Below are 19,503 nucleotides of genomic sequence, written 5' to 3'. Positions count from 1 at the left end.
TTAAAGTTGAATCACCTGTTTGTTTTTCTCAGTCTCCACCTCCTCCACCTCGGGGTTTGGGGAGAGGAGTGGATGGAGATGACTGGGTCTTGGTTGAGGAACAGTAATGTATCTTCCAACAGATATGCTTTCTCCTGGAGCTGTGCCTTGTCTTGGCCACCTGGATGGTCAAGGTCCACAGAAAAGGGGATATCACATACCATCTGTAGCCTAAGGTATGGGGCGCAGCTACAGTGTTTTGGACAGGTTCAAGCCTCGGACTAATGAGAGGGCACAGTCCTCTCGTGGCCACATGCAAGTCCCAGCTGGAGGGCAGAGCCCTCCCAGCACAAATAGAGCCAACAGCAATAGTTGTAAGCTTGAACCTGTGGCCCCACGTGCTGTGTGATAGAGTTCAGGTGCATGTAGTTGAGTGGGGTTGAAACTCATGAGAATGCTGCAAACAACTTGATCACGCCCCTACTTTGCCTCGTGGCATCTGCTATAAAATAAAGACACGGCTTGTTGGCACTGCTGCTATCTCCTCATCAGGGAGCAGCGTCCCACCGAGACGAGACCCAGCTTTCATTCTCTTGTCTGTCTTGTCTTAATCCTTTCACCCCCCCACTCAGGATCACCCTTGGCCGTGCTGGCGTGGCACAACAAGGTTTGTGTTGGTCAACAGAGGACCTTAAAGCCTTTATCTCCAGTAGTTTAAGGACTGGCAGGCCTGCTTTTTACCTGCCCTTACTGATACCCTTCCTCTAACCTGGACCAGCTAGATATTTCCACTGATGCAAGAAGAGAGCCTGGGCAGAAGCCACAGGGAGTCATGAGGTTGTGAATGTCTTCAGGATATGGGTGGGCCCGCCTTACCTTTGGGTCTAAGGCGTGGTGCAGGTCTTGCACTTAGCAGCTTCTCTTTGGAGAACAAATGAGGGAGTCCAGGAGAGATTAGAAATACCTGAGCCAAATGGAACACTGAACCAGGAACTTGAAAGGTATTGGTTTTAGGCTTTTTCTGATAGAGGAGCCTGGCCTCCTGACGCAGTACCTCTTGGCAGCTGTTCCTTCATCAAATCAAACCATGGGAGTGGTGGGGTGGGGCTCAGGAATCTATTTTACACAAGCAGCCCAATGATAACCAACCAGGGTCTGGATTGGGAACCAGATTGCCTCCTGCCTAGGGAAACTGGTCACTTCCTGGAGCCGCTCAAACCCCGCCTCCAGTCCCAGGGCCCTCCCCACCCCAGTGCTACCTGTCAGACCTGAGCTAGCAGTGATCGTACGCAGAAGCGAGGAGGGTGGCTCTGGAAAGCAGACGGCTTCTTGCTGGGAAGTGGGCTGCCTGGCCATGCTCTGGGCGCTCTGGCCAAGGGGGCTGGCAAGCAAGGGGCTGCCTCTCCTGGGGGTAGTGTTGCTGCGAAAAAGAGAGAAGAGGGGACCTCAGTGGAGTCACTGCCGGGTAAAGTACCTGCTCTTCCCTGGGAAATGTGGACTGGAGGGGTCCTGGGAGTGCAGTCCCCTGTGAAGACAGGCCAGCCCAGCGACTGGGTTTTGATCTGGGTGGGACCAATTTCCTCCAGACAACCTGGAGGAGTTTAAATTAGAGAGGTTGGCCAAGACCTTGGCTCTTGAAAATAATCCCCTCAAATTAGGAATGGAGGGCTAGGGCATGTGACCCTTTGGCTGGGTTTGGCCCAGAATGCCTAGTCTGGCTGTTGGGTTTTGAGGAGATAGACTCACTCCAAGGAGTTGCAGTCTGTTGCTATGTCTCCTGAGCCCAAGCTGCAGTCTCCTTAGCAACTGGCCTGACCTGCACCAGCCGAGTGATTTTTGGTTTCCCTTCACCTGCCCAGCCTCCTCGGCCATTCAGCCCTCCTCAGGGAGCTAGTGGGTGGGATTGGTCACATTTTCTTCTAATATTTAATCTCCTTAAGCACCTCACGGCACCTCTCCAGCTACAGCAGTGGCACTGCGGTCTGAGGGGAGTGCAGGTGTGTGGTGCATGATAACTAATAATTAGCAAAAATGGCTACATGTATTAGGCCAAGCACTTTACATGACTTCTTATTGAAAGCTCACCACAACCCTATGAGATAATCATCATAATCCCCATTTTAGAGATGGGAGACCTGAAGCGTACAGAAATCAAATAACTTGCCCAAGGCCATCCAGCTAGTCCATGGTGGAGCTTAGATTTGAAGCCAGCCCGACTGATTCCAACATGTTGAACTTCCAGTGCCTGCCCTGCCACGGCCTCCCAGGTCCCAGTGATCCTGGGCCAATCTGCTGCTCTGTGATGAGAGAGGGAAACAGCAGCACTTCAGGGAGGCCAGGCCCCACACCTGGCTCATTGGAACTGAGTCCCCGAGTTCTGTTGTTTCAGCGGGAAACCCACCCATACTATGACCTCCAAGTGAAAGTGCTGAGGGCCAGAAACATCCAGGGCAAAGACCTGCGTGAGTGACCTTCAATTCCACCTTTTCTCCTCTTCCTTTCCCTGAGGTCTCTGCAGAGCTCAGCAGGGGCTGGCCTGAAAGTGTGTGTGTGTGTTTGGAGTGGGCAGAGCGCCGGTGCTGACTGTGGAGGGAGGAGAGGGAGCTCAGGCCACAGCCTCAGGGCTGGCAGGTAGGAGCTGGAGGGGAGCACTGTGCAGACCCTGACTCCTCCCTGAGCCTAGCAAGTAGAGCGGTGACAGCCTGGGAGAGTGTGACACCTGCTCTTGCCAGAACTCTCCAGGTCAACGCTCACACTGGGAGGGGAGTTTGTCACCTGAATCAAGTCCTTTCTGGGAGTTAATTATGCAGTGGTCTGTGCTGCCATGTGATCTTTCCAATTGGCCATGGCAGGACTTCCATTCAGTTGAATGGGAGGTGTCACTGGTGGAGCAGTCAAGGATGAGGACTCTCCCTCCATCTCCCGCCCCACCCTGCCACCTGGGCAGCCTCCTCTCCTGGCTCTGCTCCTTCCTCCCACCCTAGCCTCCTCCAGGCAACCTTTTCAGCAATAAGATCTTAAAGCTAGGACTCCTTCCCCACCCCTGCAGTGTCCAAAGCTGACTGCTACGTGCAACTGTGGCTGCCCACGGCATCTCCCAGCCGCGCCCAGACAAAGGTGATAGACAACTGCAGTGACCCTGAGTGGAATGAGACCTTCCACTACCAGATCCATGGCGCTGTGAAGGTGAGAGCCAGTGAGTGGCCGGGGTGGCAGGGGGGCACAGGGCTTCTTCAGGGTGCCTGCCCTGCCTCAGGCTCCCACGTCCTGCCCTCCCCGAATCCAGAATGTCCTGGAGCTCACCCTCTATGACAAGGACGTCCTGGGCAGCACTGAACTCTCCCTGCTGCTGTTTGACCTGAAGAGCCTCAAGCCTGGTCAACCCCACAAACACACCTTCCTACTCAACCAACAGGTGAGCTATCCCAACTGTGCCAGCAATGCGCTGAGCTCAGGGAGAGGACGCCCAGTCGGTCAGCAGAGACCAGGCCTCTACGACAGACCCTCTATCCTGCACCACTGATCCTACCAGGGGGTCCCTCAAATAATTCTTCCCTGAGTAGAGTCTACATGTGAACTCCTTGAGGGCAGAGCACTTTATCTTGATCATTGCTGAATCCTCAGCTTCTAGCACAGCGTCCTCACAGTGTTCAATGGATGGAGCTTCTCATGGAGATGCCACTATCCTTCCTGTTCCAGGGAAGCCACACACGGCTCCTCTTCTAGTCCCTGGGCTTGGGGTAGGGACACTCCCTGAGGCTTTCGGAGCTCTTTGAAAACTGGTGCTTCCTTGCTCCCTCCATTAGGATTCACAAGAGCTGCAGGTGGAGTTTGTTTTGGAGAACAGGTGAGTCCAAGTGGAGCCCATGTCCTCCCATTTACTCTGAAGTCACCGACAGCTCCTAGCTGTCAGTCCCCAGGTCCTCTGCTGGCCTGGCCTGAGAGGGGATGTCCTGGTCTCAAGGTGAATTTGAGTGTTGGCCAACACCCACTCCTACCCCCTAACCCTGCCATGCTCCCCAGGCTCTCCCAACTGCTTTGGTCACATTATTATAGTAACAGCCACCTTGAGGGGCTCAGATAGCCAATGAGCCCACCATCCTTTGCAGTCAGGCGCCTGCATCTGAAGTCATCACCAATGGAGTTCTGGTGGTAAGTAGAGGAGACACCAGCTTGGGGCTGTCCAGGGCTGGGAGCCATGAGAAGTCCACCATCGAGCCCATCGTACCCACTTGCCTCTCTGAAGACCACTCGACCCATCCTCAGAGTGGAGGTGTGCTGGGTAGGCATCTGAGTGGACAGCCTAAAAGCCAGCCTTCCTACCTGTGCACAGAACATCACTCACTCGGAACCCTGTCTCCTGCAACTGAAGGAGCCTCAATTGGAGGCCCTCACCTCCTCCCCCTTTCCTGCCAGGGGCCATTTCCTCTGAGTCCTAGGAGTGGGGCTGCTACAGAAGATCCCTGCCTACAAGGCATTGGCTGGGAAGATTGCTACCTGGACACTGCCCCAGATACTCCCTTCCCTTCCCCCTCTTGGTCCGGGCCCTGTGCAGGGTGATGTGTCTGTCTGGCTCCCATGGGCCTCTGCTTTCCTCAGGCTCAGCCCTGTCTGAAAATCCAAGGCACCCTTGGAAAAGATGAGACAGCTCCACAGCAAAAGTATGGTAAGTCTGGTCAGTGGCCTTGGGTCTCCTCTTCTCTCTCTTGGGGTGTTGAGGAGCTGCTGATTTCAAGAAGATGGGTCTGGGCAGAAAGTTTTTAATTTTCACCACTTAAAGCTGACCAAAGATGAAATGGATTGCCTCCGGAAGTAGTGAATGCTTGTCCCTGGAAGTTTTCAAGCATAGCGGTTGTATCAGTCCAACTACTCTCTATAAAAACTCCCTCAAATCTCAGTGGCAGACAGCAGGAAGCATGTATTTAGCTCACACATCTGGTGGTCAGCTGGGGCTGATCTGGGCTGGGTTTGGCGGAAGTGACATGGCTCTGTACCATGTGTCCAGTGGGCCACAAATCTCCTCTCCCCGAAAGCCATGAGCACAGAGGTTCTTAGGGCAAAGGCACAAGCCCCGGTGAGCAAGTGCTTTTAAGCCTTTAGTCACGTCATGGCCACTAACATTAAGTCGTCAAAACAAGTCCCAAGGCTGACTCTAAAGGTGGAGGGCAGGGAATTTAGTCAGCCTCTCAGTGGGAGGAACTGAAGTCACCTGGTAAAGAGTGAGAATTCCAGAGTGAAGAGCTGGGCACACCCACGCATCTGCCACAGAGGCAGCCTCCCTGGAGGGGCGGATGGGGAGGAACAGAGGCTGTGTGACGGCTAAGGTCCTCTCCAAGGCCGAGAGGCTGCCAGTCAGCCTCTAAGATGGGTCGCACCTGGGTCACATCCAGCACTCATTATGAGTCAGACATTGTGTTAAGCATTTGACATGTGTTTTATTGTTTAATCCTCATCACAACCCTGTAAAGTCGGTGTAATCATTTTCCTCTTTTAATTCATGAGACTGAGGCTCACAGAAGGAACTTGCTTACGGCCACACAGCCAGTGAGTGGTGGAGCCAGGACCAAATGCAGGTCAGCGATGCTCAGGGCATCTGCTTTCTCCACCAGAGGCAGCTGCTTCTCACTGTGAACAGCACATGCATATCAATCCCAGTCCATAACCATGGTGTGAAGGAATATACTTTCCTTATTTCTCTAACTCCTCCCCCCTGGGTCATGCAAGTCTCCAAGTCTCATTTAATGCCCAGAGTGTGCACAGGGAGAGGCATTCCACGTGGACCCCTGCTCCTGAGGTGTGTGGGGCCTGGGGCTCCTTTATAAGGCTGCCTGGGTGTCATGCTCAGCCATTCTCTCTGGGGTCTTGCCTCTCCCCCAGAACACTCCTAGGAACAGGCGGCCCTGCTGCTCCTGGCTGCAGGCCTCTCTCCTGGCCTCACGTGCCCTGCTTCTCCAAGCCCCGTATTATCTCTGTGCCCAGGAACCCACTTCTTTCTTTCACCTCCTCGGCAAGCCTTCTGTGTCCTCCCAAGATCTTACACTTTGGAAACAAAGGACTGAGAAAACTAGGGCCTGGCCACAAATCTCCCCCAAGGCGATGAGCACAGAGGTTGAATGGGGGGCAAGGGATAGGGGAACTACTAGTTGGAAACTGGTCATTAATGTAATGATTAACATATGATAATTACAATACAATGTTTGTGAGATGATATTTTATATACTTAGTATAATAATCTCAAAATCATCAGCCCCATTAGCTCGGGGCAGGGAGCCCTCCCCTCCCTGCCTTACCCACCCTCCCCCAGGTTCCCAGTTCTGACCAGGGCACTTCATAGGTTCCCTGAGTGTCCTTCATGATGCCTCTGCTATGGGTCACGGTGCCCAGGAGTGTTTCCAAGGGGAAGTGTCAGGGCCAGCCTGACAGGGTTGAGCCGGGCTGAGGCAGGGAGGTGGGAATTGAGAAAAGAAAGAAAGACAGGAAAGCGGGGTCGGGAGGACCCCAGTTCTCTTGATGAACTGAAGCGAGTTTATTAGCTATACAATCCTATTTATACACAACACACTGAATCGGAGGTCTGTCAAGAGGAATGTATTCTTTGTTCCTCTTAATCTCTAAGGGAGAGACATAGCAGAAGGACAAGTTCTCAGTACAGCATATCTCAGTAAGTAGTTACAGACTTCTGGGCAAGCTATGAAAGGCTGTTCTCATTCTACAAATGTTACTCCCATTCTACTGATAATCGCTATCCAAACAAGTCTGGGAAAACTGTGTGGGTAAGGGTCCCAGCCTTGCTAGCCCCTTCAGGTGCAAGGACCTTGCCAGCTTACATCTGGCCCCCAACAGGGAAGAAAAGGGCAGTTTCTACTAGTGTTGCTGCCATCATGAGACACACGCACACACACACACCCCTCCCCCCACCCCCTAATCTCACCCACTCACCCGGGCCCTCTGCTCCCAGGCTCTAGGCAGATTCGTCTGGCAGTGCCCGGGGCCTACGAGAAACCACAGCTCTTGCCCCTGCAGCCCCCCGTGGAGGCTCACCCTCCAGACACCTTTACCTTCCATGTGAATCCAGTGCTTCGCTCCAGGTTGCACGTGGAGGTGGGGGAGAAGCTCACGGTCCTGCAGGTGAGTGAGCCCAGAGCCTGGAAGAGGCATTGGTCGGTGCTGGAGCAGCACCTCGGGGCTGCAGAGCGCACGTGTCCTTCACTCTGGGGGCTCCATGGTGTTTTCTTCTCTGCAGAGCGACCCGAGTGCTGAGCTGGAGGCTCAGACCAGCAGTCTGGGCGAAGGGGGCATCCTGCTCTCCTCTCTGGCCCTAGGTCAGGAGAAACAGCGCTTGTTGGCTGTGGGGAAGGTAAGGCTCCATCTGGGTGTCCTGCTTTGTGATCAACAGAAATGGTCTGGGCCAGGGGCCTGAGAGGAGGGCCACATCTGGGCCAGAGTTACCAGAGCAACAGGGGCTGCGGGTGGGGGAACCCACCAGTGTGCTCAGGGACAGCTGTTGTCTCTTTCAGGGCCAGGAGGTGCCTCTGAGGGTGAAGGCAGAAATGAGGTGAGGAAGGCCCTGGGCTGGGCAGGAAGTGTGGGGGCTCTCCTGCCTGCTCCGCTCAGCAGAGCAGGGAGGGGTGGTGGGGGCGTGTCCGGTTCCCGTGGGATCTTTCTGAGGGGTCCCGTGGAGTGTGGGTCTGCGCCTATGAAGACTCGGCTTGGCCGAGGTTCTCCTCCACTGAACAGTCATCCAGCACCCACCCCACCCCACCCCACCCCACCGAGGCAGCTCTGGGGACCTTGACCTGCGCCTTGGCTTTGACCTCTGTGATGGGGAACGAGAGTTTCTGGACAAGAGGAAGCAGATTGTATCCAAGGCCCTGCAGCAGGTGCTGGGATTGAGCCAGGCTCCCGCCAGTGACCAGGTATGGAATGGAGGCGGCCCCAGCATCATGAGAACCAAATCCAATCTCTTCCCTTGAGAGGACTGTGTAGCTAAGACCTGACAGGAAGCCCAGAGGAAGCATGGGGAGCAGAGGAAGAAGGGGGAGGCCTGTTCGCCTCAGCTGACTGGAAAAGTCAGGACCCTGTATGTAATGAGGGCCCAACAGCCCTGACCAAGGGAGGTGAGCAGTCAGTTTGGCGGCCATAGCAGCACCCCACAGACTGGGGGCTTAAACACAAACATTTATTTTCTCACCTGGAGGCTGGAAGTTCAAGATCAAGGTGCCATCTGGGTTGGTTTCTGGTGGTGCCTTTCTTCCTGGTCTTCGATGGCCACCTTCTTGCTACGTCCTCTCCTGCATTTGACCCTTCAGTCCGCAGGCTGATGCTCTATCCCAGGGGTGGGCAAACTTTTTGACTCAAGGGCCTTTCCTCTGTGCATGGGCAGGGCTGGAGATCTCCATCTCTCCCTCTTACAAAGACACTGCTCCTATTAGATTAGGGCCCCACCCTTATAACCTCCCATAACCCATATCACCTCCTTATAGGCCCTTTCTCCAAATACAGTGTCACATGTAATAAAAAAGAGAAGGCTCTGGCTAGAAATAAATGATGGGAGATTTATTCAAGGGTCTTAGAAACTGGAAGCATAATTAGGAGTAAATCTAGAAATGTTCTAAGAAACAAAGAAAAGTCATTTATTTTTATGATGTAACTGAATCACAAGAGAGATTAGCTATTTGGCCCATTACGATGGGTGAGCTAGTATCCATCATTATGATAATGGATTTCAGGTGGTCACGCGGGCACCCGGCAATCTGGTCATGTAGAAGTTGTCTTTGAGGAGGTCTTACAGTTGACTGGAGTCCAGGCCCCGTGGGTACTGTACTGATGGTAATCTGTAATGTCAAATGCAGGACGGAAGAGTTTCAGGCAAGTTTAAAAGTTTTCCTCAAGCTTCAGGTTCTGTGGATAATTTAGCAATGAGGCTGAGAAGAGACCCCATTAATTCCCCCCTAATGTTATTTTCTCCTCAATAACCACACTGGGCTTCAATGTTTGAATTGGGAGGGGGCGGGAGGAGGGGCAGGAGCACAATTCAGTCCAAAACAGTAGACAGGAGGCAAGGTGGTGCTGCGGTGAGACCTGTGGTAAATCAGGAACAAGTTGGTGGCATTTTCCTGACTGCAAGTGAACTCAGGAGACATGCCTGTGCCCAGCGCTGACAAGCTGAGCAAGCTGGGATTGTTCATTTGGGTAATGCCTGCTCTGCTAATCTCCATTCTGTAGGTAGAAGGTAAAGAGGGCTCGAGGGCACAGCCCTGCGTACAGGCAGCTCTGTCTCGTCCAGCTCTCTGAAGAGGCGCTGCCCTTGTTGGACAGTGGCCAGGGAGGTTTTTATTTTATTTTATTTTATTTTTAAAACTATATATTTTATTGATTTTTTACGGAGAGGAAGGGAGAGGGATAGACAATTAGAAACATCAATGAGAGAGATACATGGATCAGCTGCCTCCTGCACACCCCCTACTGGGGATATGCCCGCAACCCAGGTACATGCCCTTGACTGGAATCGAACCCGGGACCCTTCAGTCCGCAGGCTGATGCTCTATCCCAGGGGTGGGCAAACTTTTTGACTCAAGGGCCACGATGGGTTCTTAAACTGGACCGGAGGGCAGGAACAAAAGCATGGATGGAGTGTTTGTGTGAACTAATATAAATTCAAAGTAAACATCATTACATAAAAGGGTACGGTCTTTTTTTTTTTTTTTAGTTTTATTCATTTCAGACGGGCCAGATCCGGCCCGCGGGCCATAGTTTGCCCACGGCTGCTCTATCCACTGAGCCAAACCAGTTAGGGCGTTTTTATTTTTTTAAGAGAAAAATAAAGGAGGACAAGGAAAGGAACCAAAAATCTTGGGTGGAAAACATTCATGGAAAAGCTGAGCAACCAAAAAACTTCCAGTCTGATTCCACAGACACCTCTGATGTTGGGGCAGGTCCAGGCTGCTTGGTGGTTTTGGTCATTTTAGTGTAGCGGGTCTCAACTGGGGGCAATTTCAACCCCTCCCACCCCACACAGGGGACATGTGTTATTGTCACAACTGGGGGAGGGGAGAGGGGTAATACTGGCATCTACTGAGTAAAGACCAGGGATGCTGCTAAACATCCTACAACACACAGGACAGCTCCTCACAACCAAGAATGATCTGGTCCACAGCCGTCAGTGGTGACAGTACTGAGTAAGAAACCCTACTTGAGCTGTTTTGGGTGAAACCAGTATACCTCACAGGTACATCCTTTCATGGTGTCATGGTTAAGAGCCATCTCTGGAGCCGCACTGCTTCGGATAACCAGCCCATCACTTACTAACTTATCAGTTCCCTCATCTGAAAAATGGGGATCTCATTGGGTTTCTGTGAGGACTCGGTGAGGTAATAATGTGAGGGTCAATGTCTGATATCATAGGCAGCAGTATAGAAATGGCGGTGGTAGTCGATGTTGTTGTCTTGATCTTTCTGTACCCAGGTGCCTGTGGTGGCTGTGCTGGGCTCCGGAGGCGGAACCCGTGCCATGTCTTCCCTGTACGGCAGCCTGGCAGGATGGCAGGAGCTCAATCTCCTGGACACTGTGACCTACCTGAGTGGGGTCTCTGGGTCTACCTGGTAAGTGAGGTGGGGGCAGGGTACAGAGTGAGGGAGAGCTCTGAAGGGGCAAGGGTGTGGCCTGGTGATCTGGTAGAGTCCCTGGAGTGGGGTGGGGAAGGCTGCCTCCAAGCAGGTTAGGAGGGGCAAGAGTGGGTGATGGAGGGCAGTGGGTACAAGGGGTGGAGGAGGAGGGGTCTCTCATAGACACCTGCTGTGCTCCCCTGCCTCTAACTGCCCCGAATTCCCTCTATGCCCAGGTGCATCTCCACACTCTATAAGGACCCAGCTTGGTCCCAGGTGGCCTTGCAGGGCCCCACTGAGCAGGCCCGGGCTCGTGTCTGCAGCAGTAAGACGGGGGCGGTATCCACGGAGCGCCTACAGTACTATGCTGAGGAACTGAAGAACCTGGAAAGCAGCAGCCATAGCATCTCCCTCATTGACCTCTGGGGCCTCCTCATTGAATATTTCCTGTACCAGGAGGTAAGAGAAGGGCAGGTAACACGTAAACATGGCTCCTTTCCACCTCTGCCCCGCAGCACTTAATTCCACCTTAGCCGTTAGGCAAAGCTATCCCTTAGGTCTGAGCTCCCTGGGCACAAAGAGTGAGCTCCTGGGGGGCGGGGGGGGGGGGCGTGCTGCACCCCTTCATCTTTCCTGGCTCCTAAGCCCTGGGCGGGGAGAGGCTGGTCTGCACTTCTCAAGTCTGTCTGCATATCAGAATCACCTGTGCAGCTTTTCAAAAACACCCCATGCCTGAGCCCCACTTCTAGACACACTGATTCTGATTGGTCTGGGGTCCAGTGCTAGCACAAGAGTGTTTTCAAAGTGTTCCAAGTGATTCCAACCTGCAGCTGAGGCAGAACACCACTCTGAGCCATTGGCCAAGGTGCCATGACTTTCACCACCTGGTGGTTTCTCCTGGGACTGCAAGCCCAGAATGCCCTGGGAGAGGAGAGATTCAGAGCTGAGGGAGGGCCTCAGCCAGGGGGCCTGGCCCACTAGTGTGCAGCTCTTAGTGATGGATGTATATCACAAGTGGTTTCTAATTTCCAAAGAGTTCGTGTTTTCTAGTGATTTACTTTTTAAAGAAAGTAGACTAGATTTTCAGTTATTCCTTTAAAAATGTCCCTCTGACTCTCTCTGGTTTTGGTATGCTTTCTGGAATGGGAAAGAGGCGGGGTGGGGGTGGGGAGCGTGTTCCCAATGCCCCTGGAACTGCACAAAACCCACAGGAGACTTGCCTCTGCTGCAGCCTATAGCCTGCGCCTTTGAGCACCGGCCTTGGCAACCAGTCTCGCGGGCTCGCCACATCCTGCAGGCCATTGGGACGGGAACACGCAAATCAGCTTCCCTTCTTTCCTGCCCAGGAAAACCCCGCCAAGCTGTCTGACCAGCAGGAGGCAGTCAGCCGCAGCCAGAACCCTTATCCCATCTACGCCAGCGTCAACGTCCGCACCGATGTCAGTGGGGACGACTTTGCAGGTGCCTGTGTGTGGTGGCGGTGGTTGGTCGGAGTGTGTCAAAGGCCAGGCTGTCAGGGTACAGATGGAGCCTGGAGCGCAGTGGGGTTGCTGCCTCCCGCTCTTGGCAAGGCAAAGATTCTTGCTCAGTCACAATGGCCAGGGGGAACACTGGGATCCTGGTGGGAAGCCCTGGTGACATTTCCTTTACTCTGGGTCCCCAGAGTGGTGCGAGTTTACCCCCCACGAGGTCGGCTTCCCCAAGTATGGGGCTTATGTTCCCACCAAGCTCTTCGGCTCAGAGTTCTTCATGGGGCGACTGCTGAAGCTCTGGCCAGAGCCCCGGATCTGCTACCTGCAGGGTGAGTCTAAGCTGGAGGGCTGGGGACAGGGCAGGTACCGGGCCAGCCCTGATGTGGGTGCAGGAGCTGTGAGGGCCTGGGCCCTGCCTGTGTCCTTAGGCATGTGGGGCAGCGCCTTTGCAGCCAACCTGGATGAGATCTTCCAGACCGCGGGCTTCAACCTCGGCTTCCTGGACTGGCACCGAGGCAGTGTGAACGTCACAGGTGAGGGGTCACACCTAGCCCCCCCTCCCATTCTTCTTTCCAGCAATCGGGTCCTGGCAGAGGCATAGAGAATGAGGGAGAGGATGGTGAGGGACTGGCTATCCCACTGGGTGCAGAGAAGACCTGCGGGGCCGACTTCTCTGCAGAGGCCGTGTGGGTGGGGCTAGGGCCCAAGTTAGGGGACCCAGTGGGAGCCGTGGGTGCTGTGTAATCAGGCTACGCCTCTGCATTCTCTGCTTGAGCTCCCAATAGGTCAACTCAGCCCCGGACCACGGGGCATCTGGCTGATGCTCTGCCCACACATCTCAGGGCTCCTTAAATGGCCTATGAGCTCCCTGCTTCAAGGAATATCTTTTCCACCTTTCTCCCCTGGAGGACTTTTGCTCAACTCTTAAGAGTCAGCTGAGCCATCCTTTCGTCAGGGAGTTTCTCTGTCCCATGTCACCCCTCCAGGCTGGTGAGGGTGCGACCACCAAGGCCCCTGCAAGACTACATGCACGCCCCATCATTGTCCCTACCTCAGGACGTTGTTAGGATTCGTTCTCTCTTTATATGACTCTCCCCTAAGTAGGTGTGAGCCCCGAGGGCCAGGCCCCAGTCACCTTTGCATCCCTGTCCTTAACCCAGTGCCTGACATGTAGCAACAGCTCAGTAAGTGTTTAATGGATGAAATTCTGATTGGAAATTGTACAACTTCATTTTCAAAAGGGTGGAAAATAAATTATTATTTAATAAATGCAATGTCATAGGCAACTTTCAAAACATGGGAAACATGAAAGGATAAAGGCATTTAAAGGGGGTTCTGGGAACAGTGGTGAGAGGCCTGGGAAGTAGGGGAGAGGAGGAGGGGTGTCAGGAGAAGGAGGGGTGCCCCTGTGCCATGAAAGCCACTGGACAGAGGCTGGCACACTTTTCACTGCATGTCACCATCCCACCCTCCCTAGATGACCACCAGAAGCTTCGAGACCCCATGAGGCTGCGAACGAGGCTCTTCACCCCCCAGGGGCCCTTCTCCCAGGCCGTGCTGGACATATTCACCTCCCGCTTTACCTCCGCGGAGAACTTCAACTTCACCAGTGGCCTCTGTCTGCACAAGGACTATGTGGCTGGCAGGGAGTTTGTGGCCTGGAAAGGTGGGTGCTGCTCCAGGTGGGGCCCTCCTGCTGTCTATGCCTCTGGCTCACTGGGGCCAGCGCTGTCCTTTGACCCAGGGTTGGGGTGTGGGCTCCTGCTATCCAGAAGCTGATGGGGGTATGACTATAGTGGGCTGGGACTGGGGTAGGAGACTACAGAGAGGCTGTCAGAGAGAAGGGCAGAAGCAGAGGTCTCCACAGAGGGCTATTCCCAATGGGAAGAGAAGAGGGTTGCTAAGAAAAGCATGCATTTGTCTCTGTCCAGACACACACCCGGACGCCTTCCCCAACCAGCTCACTCCCATGCGGGACTCCCTGTGCCTGGTGGATGGGGGCCTTGCCATCAACTCTCCATTTCCACTGATCCTGCTGTCGCAGAGAGCGGTGGACCTCATTGTGTCTTTTGACTACTCCCTGGATGCCCCTTTTGAGGTAAGGGGTGGGGATCCCCTGTTAGGGCCGCCTGACTGGGGTTTGGGGATGGCCCTTGGCGGAGGGCCTGGGTTCTAACCTGCAGGGGGCGCCGCGGTGAGTGCACTGGCCTCCCAGTTGGAGGAGAGGGTTGCTGAGGTTACGGGAGGGAGTGGGAGTCAGTAGAGGAGGCCAAAGAGGGTCCCCAGGTGTCTTCTGTCCTGATGAAGAGTAGACCCCTGTTCTGAACCTTGCCTGTGCCTGATAACATTCCTTGCTCCCATCAGGGCCTGTGTCTGGGTCGGCTGTCCCTTTGTTACTATGGTAACAACAGAGCCATCAGGTTCCCCTCAGGGGTCTCTCAAACCCTGTGTGGTGGACAGCGTTCACCATCTGCACGCAGGTTCTGGTTACACTGCTGGGCCAGCTCTTCCCTCTTTGGCCTCCTCTCCCTCCTCCTCCTCTTGGATCCAACCCAACCTCCTGTGATCATTCGGCCTCAACCCGTGAAATTGAAATCAGCCCCGACGAGGGAGCGGGGAGGGTCAGAGAAGGAAGCAGTGGGCAGTTCCAGGGAGGGGTGGCAGCGGGAATGCTGGTGATTATTGTTAATCTGCACAACAACCCCACGAGAGAGTTGTTCTCATTTTTATTTTATAAATGAAGAAACTGGCTCAGAAGGGTTACGTCACCTGCTTGATGTCACTCAGCTAGTAGCAGGCAGAGCTGGCCTTGAAAACGGGATCTGTGTGAGTCCAGGTGAGGGCAGGCAGAGTCAGAAGTCTGCCTCCTGCCCAGGTCTTACAGATGACAGAGAAGTACTGCCTGGACCGAGGCATCCCCTTCCCCAGAATCGAGGTGCTCTCTGAGGATCTGGAGAACCCCCGCGAGTGCTACCTGTTTGCCAGGGCCGAGGACCCCCGTGCACCCATCGTGCTGCACTTCCCCCTGGTCAACCGAACCTTCCGCACACACCTGGCCCCAGGTGAGGGCAAGCCCTGGGCCTGAGTCTGGCCCACAGAGCCCTGGGGTGGTGATGGGGTGCTGTTCTGAGAGTGGATCCCCTGGACAAGGTAGCAGAGTACCCTGGAGGGCCCGAGGCAGCCACTGCTTCCTGGGCCTCAGCATTGGCACCAGCCCCGCTCCTCCTGATGGGCAAGAGAGCAGACATGTGAGCCCAGGAAGAGCCCACAAAAACCAGTCAGATGTCTGGGCAAGGGCGGGGGAGGGGGGAGGTGCTCCTGGGCTGGCAGCTCCTAGTCACAGAGGCCCCAGCCTGGTCTCTCCTCCTCTTCCAACCCTCAGGTGTGGAGCGACAAACAGCTGAAGAGAAGGCCTTTGGGGACTTTGACATCAACGGGCCAGACACCCCCTATGGAATGATGAACTTCACCTATGAGCCCGAGCAGTTTGATCAGCTGGTAGCCCTGAGTCGATACAATGTTCTGAACAATGTGGATACCATCAAGCAGGCCCTCCAGCTGGCTCTGGACCGGCGGCAGGCTGGGGCCCGGGCTGGAGGCTGACCCGGGCTGGAGCCAAGGACTGTGGTGCAGGAGGGACTGTGGGCTCCAGACCAGGGCTTGGTAGAGGGAGGAGTGGGCTCTGTGGGGCTTCTGCCTCCCATCTTCCCATCTTCCCTGCCTTAAGGTCCACCAGGTTCCAGAAGCTCCTACAGATTTCAGCTTGTACTTGGCAGAGCCCTTCTCATATGTGTTTCTGGGAGAAGATGGGGCAGTAGGTCTCTCTGGGGGCTCTTGGGGATGTGAGGCAAAAGTGAGCAGTGCTCATTTTAGAGGGGATCGAGGCAATAGTCTAGTTCCAGGGCCCACCCCACGTGCAGAAGGGCCTGCGACCCTCACCAGAATGGGAGCTGTGAGTGCTGAGGTGCAGGTTACTCTCCTTAAACTGAGACTAAAAGCAAAGATGCATCCATCCAATACACACATGGCCCAATCCCTGATACCCTCTCCTCCCCAGCCCCTGCCCTGTCCCCTGCTCCTGGGTGCAGTGTGAGTGCCCTCAAGAATAAAGGGGGACCACATGGGTTGCCAGTCTAGGTCACTAACTTTATCATCCTCCCTGCCCCGCCCCCCCAAATATGTTTTTACTAGAGACCCGTTGCACGAAGATTCACGCAATAGGCCTTCCTTCCCCTGGCTGCCGGCACTGGTTTTCCTCCAGCACCCGGGACCCCGGCCTTTGGTTCAGCTACAGCAGCGAGGCTTGGCTTCTCTGCTCTGCCTGCAGCAGAGAAGCCAAGCCTCTTCAGTCTTCAGTTGTCTTCAGTCTTTGCTCCACGCCTGCATATGCAAATTAACCACCATCTTTGTTGGGTTAATTTGCATACTCATCCTGATTGGCTGGTGAGTGTAGCGGAGTGACACCAATTTACATGCTTCTCTTTTATTAGTGTAGATTGGTTTCAGAGAGGAAGGGAGAAGGAGAGAGAATGGAAACATCAATGATGAGAGAGAATCATTGATTGGCTACCTTCTGCATGCCCCACACTGGCGATCAAGCCCGTAACCTGGGCATGTGCCCTGACCAGGTATCAAACAGTGACCTGGTTTATAGGTCGACACTCAACCACTGAGCTATGCTGCTGGGCTCCATCATCCTTTTTGCTAACCCCCATCCCTCTTCACTGCTCATGGCCCTTCTATGCTCAGCCTCCTGAAGGCCGTAGGGTGATGGCCAGTCCTGGCCAGGCTCCAGCTGGTGGGTGTGGACATTGTCTCCCTGCTAATCACTCACACTGCACTTTTTAAACTTGGGCCACATTCCCTCATCATGTGTACAGCTTCCACCCATGCAAATAGTCTCACCATCCCATCAGGGTGTGTCTAGAGGGCGTATCCATGTGTCAAGGGACAGAGTGACTGTGCCCCTGCATGTGTGTGCATGCTCCTAGTGAAGGCAGGCTGCAGAGCTGCTAATCTGTTGGCCAGGGCTGTGCAGTGGCAGAGGGAAACTGGCTGGGAACTCGGGCACCTTGGTTCCTGCCTCTTTCACAGATTCGGCCGATGACCTGAGCAATCTCTCTTTCCCTGGTTCTCATTTCTCCTGACCCACCTGGGACACTCGAAATATCTGGAGCCTCTCCAGCATGGGTAGATTTTAGGTCAGTGGAGAGGAGATCACGCTGCCCAGGCTTGGTCTGGGGGCTCTCCAGATCCCTTGCCTGCAGCCTCACAGCCTTGTCCTCCTCAGCCCTGCCCCTGGGCCACCTGGGGCCCTTCCATGACCCAGCTGGTATAGCCACGTGAACACGTGCTCCTACTGCCCCCTCCACCTGGAGTGCACTCTTTGGCTGCACCTCCTCCTCTCCTGATGCATGCTCTCCAGGACCAGTCACCATTTCTCTTTCAATCAGGACAAAGCCACAGGCGTACTGACTCTGGGAAGAAGACCCTAGTTCTGAATTCCATTGGGAAGAAGGCAGCTGGGTCCCAGCCTCTGGCCCTGGCCTGGCCTGGGACCCCCCAGCCTCCAGCTGGACATGAGCTGGGAGGACTGAGGGAGTCGGGCCTCGAAGGCCCAGTGATTTTGGCTGGCATGGGGTGGGGACAGCTTGATTCTCTCCTGCCTCCTCACCATTGCTGTTCATCATAGGCCAACACTGCCCCTGCCTCTCAGTTCAACAGTAAGAGGTTTCCTTTGGGGCAGCCCCAGGCTGGTCCCTGAGCTCCTGTTATGGCAACTGTTATCACCACTGCTGCGCCCACCATCATCAATAACTTGTTATTAGGGCCTCCATAGAGTTTATAACTTAGAACTTCATAGATTTCTTAGGACTTGAACTCATAAAGTTCACAGAATTCTTAGACCTTTCTAGGGCTCAACACTCTGAATCTTTAGTCTGTCTCATTTAATGCTTCACACAGTCCCGGGCTGTCTCTGACCCCCGAAAAGTAAATCCTCCAAGGGCAGAAATTTGTGTTTTGTTTGCTGCTCTGTCCCCAGTGGTTAGAGCAGTAGCTGACACATAGAAGGTGCTCAGTAAACATTGGACATGTAAATGAATGGGTCCTACAGTTTAAAGAGATGGGTCACTGCCTACCAACCATGAAAAGGTGTATAACACTCTACTCCAGTGGTTCTTAACCTATTTGGATCTTTTTGAAAAGCCTATGAAAACCTTCTCCCCACAAAATGCAAATATATATGAAAAGTTGTGTACAACAAGGTCTCTGCTTCACTATGTGATCACCACCCCCAGGGTGGTGGAGCCGGTGTTTGCCCTCCCAAGCCAGCAAGTTTTGTGAAGAAAGCGGGCATGTGGGCTTGCGCAGAGCTGGTTGGTACCTTCATTCTCACAGAAGAATTAGGTTTCGAAAGACATATGAGACAAGCTGGGAGGGCAGGAAGGGGACAGCTGGCCCAGTGCTAGAGCCGAGAACTTGGTCAGCAGGTGCAAGGGTAATCTCAGCTACAGAATGAGGAAACCTCTCCAGGATTAGATGTGGGAGTCAATGAGAGTGAGAAGTTGGGAGGTCAAAGATGTCCTGGCCAGTTTGGCTCCTGCTCCTTAGATGTGGCTTTTTTAGACACCATCTCCAGGCATTCAGAAGAGTCTTCTGCAGAAAAAAGAAAGAGGAGTGGTTGGAAAGAAGGGCGGGAGGGATGGGAGGTGGGAAGGAATGAAGTGTACAAATTTATATACACATATATCCATCACTATAATCAAGATATAAGCCCGACCAGCATGACTCAGTGGTTGAACATCGACCTAGGAACCAGGAGCTCACGGTTCTTCCGTCAGGGCACATGCCCAGGTTGCAGGCTCCATCCCCAGTGTGGGGCGTGCAGGAGGCAGCCGATCAATGATTCTCTCTCATCACTGATGCTTCTATCTCTCTCTTTCCCTCTCCCTTCCTCTCTGAAATCAATAAAAATATATTAAAAAAGAAAAGATATAGAATATTCCCACCACCTTCAAAAGTTCTCTGGTGTTCCATCCCAGCCAATCTCCCGTTCCTGGTCCCGGTGACCACTGATCTGCTCTCTGTCACTATCATGGGCACTCTTTTTTGTCTGGCTTCTTTCATTCAACATAATGCTTTCGAGATTCATCCATGTTGTTGTATGTGTCAGTGGTCTGTTCCTTTTTACAGCTGAGTAGGAATTGTATGGATATACCACAGTTTGTTTATTTGTTCACCTGCTGATGGAATTTTAGGTTATCTCCAGTTTAGGGCTCTCATTAAGCTTTTAATATTAAACTTCCAATTTTTAAAAACATTTTAAATTTATTTCAGAGAGGAAGGGAGAGGGAGAGAGAGAAATAGAAACATCAACGACGAGAGAGAACGCCCCACACTGAGGATTGAGCCCACAACCCGGGCATGTGCCCTTGACCGAAATCAAG

At 53.7% G+C, this 19,503-nt stretch overlaps 1 protein-coding gene across 5 annotated transcripts; it reads left to right on the top strand.

The window, feature by feature from the left end:
* Positions 1-645: 645 nt before the first annotated feature.
* On the top strand, positions 646-16,179 carry PLA2G4F (phospholipase A2 group IVF). 5 transcript variants are annotated; one of them, XM_036298371.1, is made up of 20 exons: positions 1,095-1,444; positions 2,369-2,441; positions 3,029-3,165; positions 3,236-3,394; positions 3,786-3,826; positions 4,089-4,131; positions 4,579-4,645; positions 6,938-7,107; positions 7,223-7,336; positions 7,497-7,534; positions 7,760-7,895; positions 10,444-10,580; positions 10,820-11,042; positions 11,930-12,044; positions 12,247-12,384; positions 12,484-12,588; positions 13,533-13,721; positions 13,987-14,153; positions 14,931-15,117; positions 15,438-16,179. In XM_036298371.1, exons 1-20 carry the CDS (start codon positions 1,334-1,336, stop codon positions 15,656-15,658), a joined length of 2,571 nt encoding a protein of 856 aa, XP_036154264.1. In that variant the 5' UTR covers positions 1,095-1,333; the 3' UTR covers positions 15,659-16,179. The 5 variants fall into 5 exon arrangements, with proteins under 5 accessions (XP_036154284.1, XP_036154303.1, XP_036154294.1 ...); XM_036298381.1 differs by having other exon boundaries at positions 1,101-1,444; positions 3,266-3,394; XM_036298391.1 differs by lacking the exons at positions 14,931-15,117; positions 15,438-16,179 and adding an exon at positions 14,420-14,749 and having other exon boundaries at positions 646-1,444.
* The last annotated feature ends 3,324 nt before the right edge of the window (positions 16,180-19,503 follow it).

The sequence above is a fragment of the Myotis myotis genome, unplaced genomic scaffold (assembly GCF_014108235.1).
Source record: "Myotis myotis isolate mMyoMyo1 unplaced genomic scaffold, mMyoMyo1.p scaffold_m19_p_1, whole genome shotgun sequence".
NCBI classification, from domain to species: Eukaryota; Metazoa; Chordata; class Mammalia; order Chiroptera; family Vespertilionidae; genus Myotis; species Myotis myotis.
This window is presented reverse-complemented; position numbering and strand designations above follow the sequence as displayed.